Source organism: Mesitornis unicolor, unplaced genomic scaffold (assembly GCF_000695765.1).
Source record: "Mesitornis unicolor isolate BGI_N332 unplaced genomic scaffold, ASM69576v1 scaffold20998, whole genome shotgun sequence".
Classification (NCBI taxonomy): domain Eukaryota; kingdom Metazoa; phylum Chordata; class Aves; order Mesitornithiformes; family Mesitornithidae; genus Mesitornis; species Mesitornis unicolor.
The window spans coordinates 27,699-43,089 of record NW_010202793.1 but is presented as its reverse complement, the minus strand read 5'-3'; the positions used below and the strand labels follow the sequence as shown (position 1 = coordinate 43,089).

Sequence of the window (15,391 nt, the reverse complement as noted above, 5' to 3'; positions counted from 1 at the left end):
TTTTATGTATGTATGTCAGATGCATGGGGATCTGGAAACCTTTTGCTGACTTTATCTGTTCCCTCCCCTGCCCGCCTCCTTAACATGAAAGAAATCCAAACAGACACACACACGCATCAACCCACCCACAACGATTCGATAAAAATAGCGTCATCCCTGGAAAGTAAAGGCAAAAAGTGACACGGATACCTTTCAGCTAAGGCAGGTGTGTCAGATCCCATGAATGTGAAGGGTTTAAGTGCGCAGGAAGCATCTCATCATTATGAGATTACTGGAGAGCTCAGTAGGTATTCATCCTCATTGAGCTGTCACTGAAGAAAAGCTGAGCCAGAAAAGACATAAAAACAGAAGGAGAGACAAACGCAAATCTGTGAGCGGCTGCTTCCAGGTACATTCCTGAGTGCAGCTGCAGGAAGGGAAGCTTGAATCTTTTCTGCAAGGCAAGAGAGCACTCCCGTAAAGAGTCCCTCTGACAGCCTGTGGATTCTCAGTCCCTCTGACTGCCCACCCTGAGACACATGGCACTGAACTCAGTGTCTCTGGTCAGAACTTGCTTCCAAAAACCCAAGCAGAAACAGAAGCAGCCTGTAGCTGTGATATGCAGATGTACCTTCAAAGCCTTTTATGATTCACTTTAAAATGTTTCTAGTAATTACTTCTATTTTAAAGGCGTTAGTTAATTGCATTGTGTGTAGAATCTGTGCCGTAATTGTCCTTCAGAAAGAGGGAGAGCATAGCCAGTAAAAATTGCTTATTAAAATTAAGCACACTGTGGGCGTTTATTTCAAAGTGTAATTACTGAAATAAACAGTTGTGTTTATTGCAGGGTGCAGAGCTGCACATAGAGACGGGTACAAACATGCCTGTATGAGAAGCTATGCATGCTGATTCTATGTCTGTTGTCTGAGAGAATTTGCAGGATCCTCTATGTTATATATAATAGAAAGAGTACTACAGATGCAAAGATGGTGTTACCCCAAGGGCAAAACGACCACTCTGAAATAATTCTTTCTAAGCATTCAAACTTTGCATGCAGAACGCCATTCCCTGATAACTTCAGCTGGTATCACTTCTGTAGTATCTGTGTTCAGAGCAGCAGAGCTCATGGGAGGCTCAGTCCACTGTAACTGTGGAAAGACAAGAAACACACTGTTTGAAATTAATTTAAAAGCATATAGTCAATTTCCAAAGCACTGTTTTCCCCCTTGCTAATGATCCAACATAATTGTTGTAAACATCACAGAGCAGATTCCCTAGACTGAGAACAAGCAGGAAACATTTCTTCCCTTGGGGCATTTTTTCTCTTCTAAAAGGTATGTCCCTGAGAAGGATAGAGAATAAAATTCCCTTTTCTACCACAACTGCTGAAGTGGATAGCATTATGGTATCTTTATGCTGCGGTAATACCCAGAGATACCATCAGTGCTTGAGGCCCTTGTGTTGGGGGACACAAGTGTAAAGAGATGTCCTGTAAAGATTACAGCCTATTTTAACGAGCCATGTTTTGCAGAAGTTAATGGGAAAATGACTGGTTAAGGAAGTCTCTCCATTCTGAATCTCAGTGTTTATTCTTCTGTGCATTCTTCAGATCGTGTTCAAGTTGGCTGTCGGGAACTGAGATCCACCAAATACATTTCAGATGGCCAGTGCACCAGCATCAATCCACTGAAGGAGCTGGTGTGTGCTGGCGAATGCCTCCCTTTGCCACTGCTCCCCAACTGGATTGGGGGAGGTTACGGAACCAAGTACTGGAGCAGGCGGAGCTCGCAAGAGTGGAGATGCGTCAATGACAAAACTCGCACCCAGAGGATCCAGCTTCAGTGCCAGGATGGAAGTATAAGAACCTACAAAATAACCGTGGTGACAGCCTGTAAGTGCAAGCGATACACCAGGCAGCACAATGAGTCCAGCCACAACTTTGAGGGAACCTCTCAAGCAAAACCTGTCCAGCATCACAAAGAGAGGAAAAGAGCCAGTAAATCCAGCAAACACAGTACGAGTTAGAAGTCAGATATTCTCTCCTCTCACATCTCCCTCTCCTCCTGCCAAAACTGAACTCACCTGTAACCATTTGCTTTACCGTTCTGACTGCTTAAAGACAAGTCTGCCATTGCTGTGTTCTCAGTTGACACCACATGCTTATTGCTTTGGCCAAAATCAAAAGGGGCATTCTCAGCATATGGACCTTTTGGGTGATTTTCCAAATGCTCAAGATGGGGAATAACACAAGCCTTCCAAACCCACAATGTAAACTTTTACATTTGCTCCAGCCATGGAGGCAAAGAAAATTTGCCATGAGTATTCACTGAACTCTATTTTGTAAAAAGATGTTTGGTTATGTGTTTTCGTGAGAACTCTTAATTATCACATCTATTGCCTTCTATACCATGTTTTATGAACTGCTGACAAGAGCTTAAAAATACAACACCTAGTATCTGCTTTCAGAGTAATTCTAAAAAAATGCCTTGCATGCTGACCTTTCTCTTATCTCAATATACCAAAAATTACAATACGCATGGCAGCAATCAAAAAGTAAAGCTGAACAAACTATTTATTTGTTGTTGTAATTATTTAATGAGCTTTTATGTGTGTTACTTCCCTTCAAAATGTTCTTATGTTTATAGCTTTTCTCATGTATCAAAAGTATTTTCCTATGATTTGTGGCTGGATTAGAACATACATTTTGTAGATAATGTAAAATAGATATTTTAGCATTCTTGGTATATATATATATTTTCATTTTGAAGATTCATAGACTTAGGTGTTACTTTGAAGTAGCAACATAAAAAAATGTTTTTTTTCATTCTCCACTCTGTATTATTTTTGTTTAAAAGTGTGCAATCAAAAGACAGATATGATGACTATGATGACTTCCTTTCAAATTCATTGGTTTCTTTTTTTTTTTTTTTACAAAAATAAACACTGCTAAAAGGCTGTATTGTCTGGCTGTATATGTGAAAATGCACACATTTTAATGAGTCACAACATTCAATCTCACAAAGTGGGAGAACCTTAAAAAAATCTATCCATGATATTTAACATTAAGACAATCTTTCTGAAGATTCTTTTTGGATGTAAAAATCTTATATGGCCACTTAAGATGGTGCTTATTAATGGTCCAAGCCAGGATCTTATTTAACAATTCTCAAGTTGTACATTGCAGAAGAAGTGTGTATTTGAGACGTTTTACAAGCTAGTTAGACACCACAGTTTCTCTTCTCTCCATTAGTGATGATCAAATCAAAGACTAATGATAAAACCAAAATGCATTTTCATCTTTCCCATAGAGCCAATAGAGTCCTGCACATTATCCCCAAATTCTTACAGAATGTATCGGGAAACACACAGTAAGCGATCTACCTTTCAACACAATCCATGAATCACCTGTTAGTAATCTTTCAAACCATACTGAAATACTCTGGGCAAGATTTCATCACAGAATTCTGCTGCTCTTAAATCATTAACTTTTATAACCCATTTGCACCCAAAGAAAAGATTACACAAGAAGACAGTAATGAAAGGTCTTGCCTGATAAGGTCTTACACAAGCTCTCTTTGACCTTCTCTTTATCTCAGTCCATTTTGCATTTTAATTCCAAAAGATTCATCATTAAGTTCTTGGCAGATCTTCCTTGACTGTTAATGTAGAACTGTTTGAAAACCACTGCTACTGCTTGAGTTACTGACTCTTCAATTTTATTGACACTTAAAATTATTTTCCCTCAAAGCTACTTTCAAGAATTCTCTTTAAAATCCACTATATGTAAGAAAGATACTTTTTTGTTTAAATTTTGAGTGATCTACATAGTGGAACAGTTAAAAACATTGCATTAATAACCTAGATGTTTCAAATTTAGTTCTGTGATTGTGAAAATACCGTGAAATGATGAGATGAGAGACCACTTATACTTTAATTCTCTGATCTTAAAGGTGCTTCTTTTAAGCCTAAGAGGATAGGTAATGGATAAAGGAGTCAGCAGTGAGAGCGGTGATGCGACATTGCTCCTAAGCATATCAGTCCAGTGGACCTACAGTTATCCAAGTTTATTTTACCAGACATTATAGTATAATTCAATACATTTTATGAGGGAAAGATTATTCCCAAATGTCAAACATCTATCAATTTTTAAATTGTTCTCCAGCTAGTTCTTCAAGATGATAAAGCACAAAATATTGAGATAATGGACCAAATTTAGCCAAAATTACTTTCAAAGACAACAGTCACCATATATCAGGAAAGTTGCCCTGTCTGTGCTTGACTCCCAGAAATAAGAATGGTGAAAAAACCCACACATCTTGCTCATGACTCTTCTACAGTCAGTGAAGTTTGACTGTGGGAACAATATGCACATTTAAGAAGAATTTCAACTTAGCAATAGAAATAATAACTCCTAGTTTGTCTTTTCACGCAGAACTACCTGAAGGCGAATAATCTGATACTATTCCATTAAGATGACTTCATGAAATCTTGCTGGACATGCTATACAAAGACCATTGGGCCCATCTCTAAATCTGGCACGTTTGAGGGAACGTGAGGGAAGCCAGTAGGAACTTTGAAGTGCCACCTGTGTTAGCTATGATCTCTTCTTTGGCCATGACTTTGGCCTTTTGTGGAGGGGGATTTGCAGGAAAACAGTGTTAGAAATACATTACATCTTGATTTTTCTTCAGGAATAATGTTACTCTTTGTGACTCGTCTCCCAGCTTTGAATGCTTCAACCTGGCCTATACAATCTGCCTGCTGTTTCTTCCTCTTCTGTGTGAACTCACAGGGCTCTACCCAAGGATCCAGACAAAAGGTAGTATACAAGTACATCCAACTCTATGGAGAGACTCCAACATGTAAAGTTGCAGTGGGTATGAGATGGGCCATTGCTCTCATATTTACAGTGGACAATTTTGCAAAAGTGTCTCAAAGATTCAATGAAAAAAATAGTACTGCTTAAACTGAAATAATTTAACAGATTATTCATCTTCTTAATTTGCCTCAGAGTTAAAAAGGAAAGACAAACATGCTAGAATTTTTTTAGTTTTAACCTGAAATATGAAGCCAAATAGATACAAGATGCATGTAAATGTTTTGGAAAAGTATAATGCAGAGGCAGATCAGATAAGTTTTCACACAAAATAGACCACTAAATAGTCTAGATTTACTACACTAAGAATATATAGAAGTTTACTTTCTCAATAATATCCTATCATATGGGCAGCTCACTAAGTCCAAGGGCTTCTTAAAAAGCATTTCAAACATCTTAAAAAGAACCTAATAATTTTGCAAGTTCTCATACTTCCTTCTTTAGAAAACTGAAAATGAATAAATTAGAAATAATCTGTTAATCTGCCATCATTATTTCATTACTTTCGAGTTGATGAAAAGTGCCTCCAGTTAAGGGCTAAAATGTTTTATAATTAATAGAAATCAATTTTCCCTAGACATCACTAGAAACAAACTTAGCCAGATGCTGATTGTTTTGATAGCATGGTAGCAGTCAGAGGCACACTTTGTAGAGGCAGTGGTAGATAGCAAGTGTCATTAAAATAGTATCAGCTGTGGAAGTCAGAAGGGTCTGACACTTGCAGTCTGGACTAGAAAGGCTCTTTGAGAAGTTTATTTATTCAGCTTTTCAGTAATAGAAACAAATTTGTTGCTCTCTCCTTTCCAGCAGCCCTGGAAACAAAACTACCCAATCCAAGTTCAGTCACCAGTTTGGAAATAAAGCAGACATTTGAATAACACCCTTCGAAATACCTAACAGATTTCTGCTAGTAAATCACTGTGGTTCTCCTAACCTTGACCTTTATATCCTTCCTGAAGAAGTATGGCATTAATCAAGAAAGGACTGTTCAACACATTCCACCGTGAGAGTCTTGTTGCTACAGTATTAACCTGGAGGTGTTCAGTGGAAAATTATAAGGAATCCTTAGTGTTGGACGGTATCCTATTCTCATGATGCATTTCCTTTCCCGTAGGCCAGGCAAGGGGCTTTGATTTTAAGTTCATTGACATACATATAAACATTGCTCCAGGCTAAAACTGAAAATCCTCTAGAGATTTATGAGTTAAGCAGACATTCTGTAACTGGATTAGTTAATTTTGCCTGAAAGTCGCCCCCGCAACAAAAAGCCTGCCCATACATCTTTCTGAAAGACATCCAGCCTTTCAGCTTATTCATCATATGAGTTATGTGGACTGACACACTAAAAAAATGTGATTTACAAGTGATGTTGCCTACCACTGAGTTAATATTCAAACATCTACCTTACTCAGTACTTCCATGACAAGAAAATACTCTTAATTCTTAATTAACGCTCATCAAACTACATTCCATTAAAATAACTACTCTCTGCTAATTGGTGAGAAAAATCTCTACAGACACTGGACTGTAGCTCCATTTTGGGAGTTTGTTTTTTCTTGACTTACTTTGGTTTGACAACACACAACAGTGAATGAGATAGGGTTACATTACCCATCTGGAGTTCAAGTCTTCCTATATGCCTCTATACAACCACAAAGAAATATAGAGCATGTCTTAATATAAATGAAAATCAGGACCATTGACTTTAATAGGGCTGCTTGTGGAATATGGTACTTCACGAACATAAAGTAAAATTAAAAAAATCAGCTCCTAAACTCCGAAGACAACTGCTGTCAAAAAGTGACCTTTGCTACCATATACTTAAGTAAAAATATTTAAACACTTATTTATTCATTTATTTTTGGGATGGGTTGAAGAAAACTCTTTTAGATTCCCTATGGCTATTAAGCTGGGATGGAGAACAGAGTTCTGAATGTTTCTAAAATGTACAGCTGCAAAAATTTTGGTCTTAGCAAGGATCACTCAGGGTTGTTTCTTTTTCCACTGAATAAGCCTGCTAAAACTTTTCGTTTTGTATGTCGTTACTGCAGTTTTTAGGACAGTAGCCAGAACTGCTTATAGTTCCAGTGGGGAACAGGTTGTATGACTGCACTGCATCTTTTGTTTCCAGATATTGAAATGTCTGAATCTGGGTGTGTCTAGAAAGTGAGAAAGGAGAGAAAATGGATAAAAGAAAATGAAACAAAATGACACATGGAGGACAGCATGTGCTGCGTGTCCTTCATTTTCTTCTGATCATCACAGCTTTCCATGAGACTTCATAAGACTTGTTCTGTCTGCAGATTGCCAACCCAAATATTAGCCAATGCACATGCTACCCTTAGGATTTAATAGATTGCCAATGCTAAATTCACATTAGATAAACATTTCTGACTGTCCCTTTGTCTTCTCTTCCCATACAAAGGGAAGAATGCACAGCACAGTGTGTCTGCAGCATCCAAACATTCCATGCACAACCAGAGCAAGTCAAGAGTTCAGATTCTGACATCTTCACAGAAACTCGTATTTTACTTCATTGGCCACATCTTCCACAGCCTCCTCTTTCTGAGGAGAAAGAATACTCCCTAAGCTGAAAAGGTTCAGTTACAGGTTTCTTAGAAAGCTATCAGTCTATCACACACCTAGACTTCCTTGTTGAAGAATTTGGCTCAAAATTCTGCTTACAACCTACATAAAATATATCAGTAGATTCCCTGTCAGTGTTAACCTTATAAAATTACAGTAATCTGATTTTGTGGACAAGACCATTAAGAATACAGGTAGTGAGTTATCCACAAAACGTCTTTTAGGTGCTCTGCAACTATTATCCCCGTCTTTTCTTTTGAACTTTCTGTAATCAGTTATGAATCTCGACACTGCTGCCAGAAGAAGATGTTTGCAACATCCTTGTCCAAGAACAAAGCAAATATTAAGATGGATTTCCATTTATATTTGCTTAATTAAATACATCTCTGCATATTACTTCCATAAAAGCCCTTATTAGACAGACCGTTCAATCCACTGCCTGAATCCTAACTTAAGAATGCTGTACTTTGTGGTACTTTTTATCTACTCAGATATTGCAGCCTCTTGTAAATCTGCCTGCTTCTGCCCTTCACTCTGAAACTTCTGGCTTTGGTAAAATCTAAATCCTGCATCCCATGGTGTCTCAATGACCAAACTCTTTTCTTTCCAGTAGTTAGGTTACTTGTCCCACAATTCTATTCACACACACACACACACACACATACACACACACACACACTCACAAAGGATGTACTACTTAATTCATTTTCTGAAAATAATGTATGTAGAAACACAAGAGGACTGGCACAGGTGTCAGGAAGAATTTTTAAAGTAAGATTAGTCGGACTGTGTTACTCAGAAAAGCAGTAACATTTTTCATTAAGTAGTTGGTTTGCATACAGCTAGATTAGTATGTTGGAAAATGGTTAACCTTTGATGGTTGCTTAGTGGTATATGTTAAACAGTCGGAGTCTCCATACAATTGCTGGATGACAGGTAGCCACACTGCTGCAGTCAGGAAAAATCTGTAACCTTGATCTTTCTGAAAACTGAACAGGATCAAAGGACTGACCCTTTCCAATCTGACATTTTCATGCTAGAACTGGACAAGCCAACAAAGGATGAGGAAAAGGGTTAGGTCAGGACTGTTGTTTTAAGGGACTATCATCTTGCAGGTTTTGATCTCTATAAAGCAACTGTTTAGAAAGAGAGAAAAGAATCACAAACCTTTCCATGAGGCAGGCTGCATTTTAAGGCACTTACAAACTGCCAATAAGGTCAGATTGCAACATTAAAAATTCCAAAGAGGAGAAAAATGAACCAGCTTCATATGATATTTTTGTCTAATGTGTACCATACAAATCCACAATGAAGGCAAAGTCCAATTTTTGTGTTGAACAATATCTTGCCCTACCTGCTGCAATTTCAGTCCCTGATGGCATAGCTAGGATCAGCCTTCATTTGTTAAATAAACACTTAAATGGATGGAATCCCTCCTATATGAACTTTGGCAAACTGAGTTGCTTCCACACACACATGTTCTTCAGACATGGGACCAGACATGGGACCAATGAATAACATTCCTGGCATTCTTAGGGTAAGGATAGGACAAGAGATGCAGAAGCAATACTTTCAGTGTGGTAATAAAACAGTAAAGCTTGTACTCCTCTTTGTACTAAAACCGCAAATTTTCATTGGTGTTATTTGATTCTCACCATCACTTTAAGTCTGATGAATTGTTTCATATTCCTTCACAAACATTCCATGGAGGTAACACAGAACACGGTAAAGTAATAAAACACTGTAAAACACACCAAAATTAAAACAAACAAAGATTTAAAACAGAGAAACTTTGAACTCTATTCCAAATCTAACTTCAACTCTAATGGTTCCGTACAGTATTCTGTATCGCGGGCACCTGTGGCTTAACACCACATATTTAACCAGTTCATAGACTATCTCTGCTCTGAATCGTTTTGGGAAAAGGAAACTACCATTTGTCTTTCCTCAGAGGTAACTGTTTCTCCAGTCACGACTGAACAACCATCAGAAAAGAATGAATTAAACATTTCTATTTTTCTGAGATAGAGCACTATCCTAATGGCTGGTCCCTGCTGTTAAATCACAGTGACAGTAGAAAACAGCCTCTGGGACTTCTGTCCTTCAAATCCCATGTCTTAAGCTTTGTAAGCTTAGGTGCATACAATGCACTCTGACAGTCAAACACTCTATAAAACAGCACAATAAATGGTGATGTTAAAGCTGAGCAGATAGGCCTATCCAACCTTGGCATTACTTAACATCTGATCAATGTACCTAGAATCTACGAAGACCCTCCTGGAGCCAGATGTTTAAGACTAGTCAACCATTTCCAATGGAAAATTACATAAGGCTTCCACTTCATTATCCACTTTGCAAAGCACTTGCAAAGCAGTAGAAGACATTCTTTGAGTCTTCAACCTTTCTGAATTTCACAAAAACTCGTGCAGACAGGGACTTTCATGAATTATTGGATTAGATACTATGGTGTAATTCTCTTATCTTTAAATTCTTTTGCTTTGTGTACACAAAATACTCATTAGCTCTTGAACTAACCTTCCATACCCCAGAGAAATAATCTAAAGATTATTGAGTAGAGAACAGATGAACACTCTGGGGAGAATATAACATTTTAGGGTGAAGCTTTAAAAAGTGTGTCAAACATCAAACGAAATCTCTGTCAATTTTTCTCTAGCACTCGCATAGAACATAGGCAAGATGCTTCCTCTGGGTATCAAGTATTCATAGACTCTAGAAGAAATTTATCACCAGAACCACGTGAAACAGTGCTAAAGGTATGACATAAAATGCACATGATACAACAGGTGAAACTCAACATATGTTTTTCAACACTTACCTACATGATGCGCAAGTATCAAAACACTTCCCTGTGTTCAGAGACCACGTTCTTTACATTTGTAGCATTCATATTCTCTATTTATGCTTCAACTTTTAACAAACTAAAAATCACGGAACACTTCTACCTCATTAACTAAAATTTACAGCTTATTACACCATTTTGTCAAAAAATCAAAATCACAGATCAGAAATATTTTGCAGAACAGTGTATGAAGGCAATAGAATGTAGAATTCCCCTTAGGGATCTGATCTATAGGTGATTCCATATTAGGCATGTAAGCACTCTTTGATATTTGATAGGCAACTATTTACATCATTTAAGTTATGCATGTGAATAACTCCCTTGCTGAATACATGCTGTTTTGATCTCTGTTTCACATAGCAATAGGAGCAGATCAATAACCCAACCCTTTATGTAAGTATTCCACACATCTGCAGCATTTCTAATCAAAGACTCTCAGACAAAGAAATAACCCTTTGCAATCACATTTGTAAAAATACAAACATAAAAATATGCTAAAATGAAATAAGATTTCCCTGAAGGTGTTAATTATGATTTGGAGGGAAAATAGTTTTGCCTTTTTCAACATTCCATTATCTGTTATACTGCCTCAAGTGGTATGTTCCCTGTGACATGATATTGGCTTGGGAACCACTGTCACCACGAAGGAAATACTCTGAGGCAGCTGCTGTGCAGCAAAGACTGAAACAGCGAAGATGTCAGTCAGTCCAAAAGGACTACGTGGTGGGTCGGTTAGGTTATCAGTTGCAGACAACAAGTCAAAGATTGTGAAGAGCATAAAAGAAAACTGTTATGCAATTACTTTTTTCTAGTGACCAATTAGAAATGAAATAAAATATCTGGAAGCAACATGTCTACCCAGACTATGCTTTCTCATTTTTTTTAATGTATAGATGTAGAAATTACGACAAAGCCTAAGACTTTGAGATCTACAAACAGCAACCGACATGCAAGATAAAACCTGAAATACTGTCTTTCTGGGGACTTTCTAATCTCTTTAGATATGCAAAGAACCTATGTCTGTCTCTGTAAACAGTGACTTCAACAATCAAAGACAGTTATCGGGGATTTAAAGAAAGCCAAGACTGCTATCCTACTAGAACAGAAAAACTCTGTAAAGAGAACTGACATTCCACTTGCTTACTTACAGCTCCGGATGTTCATTTTATGGCTTGCTACCACTGAAGTAGTAACTTATATATCTAGATAAAATTAGTGAAATACAATCCTGCAAACACAAGGTTCTGACTAAAAGCCTTCATCACTGCTCAGAATGCTGCAGATACAGTGTTAGCTGCAAGAGTGGCTCTCAGATTTAAAATATTTTAGCTTTATGATGTCTTCTATAAATCTTGCACTTCCATAGTAGGAAGTATAGTAGTTTTTTGTAATTTTGCTTTTACAATTCACTTGAGTTTACAAATTGTTCCTTGATTGAATGTATTTTCCTATAAAACGCACAGTAGTGAACCTTGCTGCTAGTCAAGAAAAGGTAAATTCATCTTATTTTGCCTTCATGATAAACAAAATGCTTAAAGAGCTTAGAAATTACTTTGAAAAAGGGACAATTTCTCAGTTAATTTATACCACATCTATAGAAAACTCAACTGCTATTTTAAGTTAAGAAATTTTACTAATTTTTCACAAAAAGCTTTCAGTATGATTTCTACCACTCCAATAACTTACTGTTCTCTGGAAGCCTTATTATGAGTTTCAGTTGTAGAAACAATTATTTTTTTTTTCCCCAGCAGTTAAATTTTCAGGTGAATTTCACTTCTGTAATTTGATTCCAATTTGTACATATCTTCTTTCTTCAATACAAAAAGACAAAAACTCCAATTTTCTTTTCAAACATATGATTGGCATATTTACTGCATAATTGCAAACTACTACTGTGGTTTCAGACATTATACTCCTGCAAAGAAATGATGGATTAGCCTGCTCTATACTGGCTTTGATGCAAAAATATTGCCTCTGTCCCTCTTTATCCAATTAAAAACCATGTAAAATTGTTCTCTCAATATGTGTGAATTTAGTTTTTAGCCCACTTCAAATGTTTATATATGAATATGCGCATATATGCACATTAACCAAATTATTAGATTGATTCAATTAAAAAATGCAAAATGGAATGGAACTGAAGGAAATTAGATATTCACAAAATGCCACTGTGTTTTATTGCATGTTACTATCAAATGAATATTAAAAAGATGTAAAGATGAAAATTGCAATTTTCTTAACTCATGCTAAGACACAGCATAAATTGATAATGATGTTAAATGTGCTCTTCCTTCTGTGTCATTGTCTAAGAAAAGATAGTAAAAGGAGAAATAGCAGTAACAAGCTCAGTCTAACCAAGACCTCAAGAATCTATACTGAAGGGCTTCTTGAAGAACTGACAGGTGCTATCAGCACAAGAGAAGAGACTTTTGACTCTGTAAGGTCTGTGGAAAGCATGAAAACTTCTGAAGATATCTGATGTTCAAGTGCAGCCAAAAGCAGCTTCAAAGTGCTGCCTGGCGAGATCATCAAATCTCACCATAAATATGTAACATACTTGATGACTAAAGTCTACATCCATCAAAGTTATTACCAAATATAATTTATTCTGGACAGATCCAGTCTCGTTCACTTAGCATTATAAGGAAAATGGGCTTCAGAACAAGAACAGAACCAATTTTGGCATGTCATCCTGTTTCCTCAATCACTCTTCCCTTTTTATCCTTCACAGAAGGAATCAATATGCATGAAAGAAATGACACGGGAAATACTGGCTGGGCAAGAGAGAATGCGCTAGGCCACAACTGACTGTTAGAGCAGGGGAAGTGCAAAACTATAATGTCAAGAAGGAAAGAGAAAATAGTTCCAAAAGTTGTGCTTGTGTTTGGGAACATCCTACTTACCTACTCCTGAGAACCAATGTTCATTGGGAGGAGCCATGGGAACTAAAAAGACCTTATTTTGCTTCCTATAATAACACAAACAAGAAAAAAAAAGTCTGAAAATCAGCTACAGTTGACTAGATTAATGTCTGTGCTCTTTATGATTGAAAGTAGGAAGTCCTGAGTCAGGAATTCACAATGTCTGCTCCAGTGAAAAAAAGGAAAAAGTGGGAATGTCGCAGGATAACCTGCCATGAACATGCTTGTATAGAACTGCTGCAAGAAAAATTCAGAATAATGTAACTTACACAATCCAAGATGATTGTGGATGCTGGAGGTGCCTACCTTAAGAAGAAAAATTCATTTTGAGGATCTGATAACAACAAAGTGACACTGAATAGATGGCAATCTGCACGGAGGGGAAGAGTCAGAGCAAACTTGGAAGTCCTGAAAAAAGACAACAGACAAATGCAAGTCATCAGTCAGGAATTAGGTATAGAGAAATACTTTCCAAGAAAAGAAAATATAAGACTCACTGAAAAGGAAAATAAACACGTAAGCAGTTTCTGAGCCAATGGATTTTCTAAAAAAAAAAACCCAGTACAACAAACAGTTCTGAAGACAACGAGCTCAACACTTGCTGGAAGGCAGTTCAACTTCTAGCTAAAGCTTTCACTGGTGAAAATGGTCTCCATTGCAGAAGTTTTTCAGTGATCTGTGTAACTCGTATTCTTTCCTCTGTTTTACATGCCAGTTTCCTTCAATGTCCATAATAATTAATTAGTTTCTTACAGAAGCTTTTGGAGACATCATTAACTAGAAGGCATAGCTGTATGCTTTAAATTGTTTTCCTTTGCCGTCAGTCCCTCTTATGTTTCACTGCACAGTTCAAGCTGATGTTCTCTTCATTGTGTTGACTGTCAAGGCACCTCTGCATGTAAAGTGCCTATGTTCTCCACTGTACTGTCCAATTTTCCAGGACTTTCCTGCTACTGCAGGTATAAAAGATCTCTGTGAACTCCACCTTTGCTAGAAGGGATCACTTAACTTCTATTGTGTGACTCCTATTTATGATTCCTCTGTAATTCCATGTGACCATTTTACCCCAGTACACAGCTGGCACTGGCAAAGCAGCCCAGCTGGGACATAACAAACTTCCTTCTATGCTGCTTTTTTGATCAGACCTACTGCTCAGAAAAGTCTCCTTATGTCTTCTACCTAGGTTCATCTTAACGCAACTAAAAGAAACCTGAAAAGCTGTAAGTAAGTTAGCTTCTGAAAGATATAAAGGATAGAAAAATCCTGCAGGTTCTAAAGCCTCTGGTCAGTATAGGGCAGCCCATGTTAAGACACCTTTTTTTCCCCCTAAAAATAATGTCAAAGAGGACAGCGTGAGGGCCCTGAGTGCACCCACCTTGAAGAAGTTGTTAACTAAGTTAAGAACATTAGCTTGCCAAGTCCAAAGGCAGCTCTTCCACTAATAAGAGCTGTTATGAAGCTAGCTAGAAGCAAGAGCCTGACCCTCCTTTCCTCCTTTTCCCTTGGGAGCTACTTTTAAGCAGTCCTTATTGTTGACCCTTTATGTCTACATCTGGTCTGGGGTCTCCCTGGCCTTGACCCGCACCCACTGGCTCAGATTCTGGGTTTGTCCTGGGACCTGCCGGGTGATCACTGGACTACGCCTGACCTTGAGGGCCCGATCTTGACCCTGACTCATGCTTAGCATCCTGGCTCCTTGTTGGTGAGGCTCCACCTTGATACTGTGCTCCACTCCTGGCTCCCCTTTCCTTCTGGAGCCCTGGCCGCTCTCTGATAAGCAGCAAGAAGCTCACAAGCTAATCGGTATCAGCCCTGGGAATTTTCCAATCAACCTGTCCCAACTACTGCCTGTAACACTGTAAGCTGAGCTGCAACATCCCACCTTCAACTTGTGACCGGACTGATGATATTTGAACCTCTCCCTCCTAGGATTACAGGCAACATACACCAGATTTTGGCAGGCGTCCTCGACTAGACTACGAAGAAGCAATCCTCGCAGGGTCAGGGCTCGCATAAAGACGCAGGACCGCAGCTCAAACCCGCCTTCCCTCGCTTCCAAACATGAGGTATTTAGTTCCTCACTGAGACAGGGCATCCTGCCCCCATCAGCGGAGTCGGAGACCAGCGGAGAGGAAACAGGGCGCGCCGACGCCCCGCAGAGGCACTCCC

General features: G+C 38.2%; 1 protein-coding gene across 1 annotated transcript; it reads left to right on the top strand.

The window, feature by feature from the left end:
• Nucleotides 1–1,562: 1,562 nt before the first annotated feature.
• On the top strand, nt 1,563–2,931 carry SOSTDC1 (sclerostin domain containing 1; the record flags this gene model as incomplete). The annotated part of the gene is made up of 1 exon (XM_010190512.1): nt 1,563–2,931. A coding segment is annotated over one exon (442 nt), but the record flags the coding sequence as incomplete, so codon positions are not given.
• Between the last annotated feature and the right edge of the window lie 12,460 nt (nt 2,932–15,391).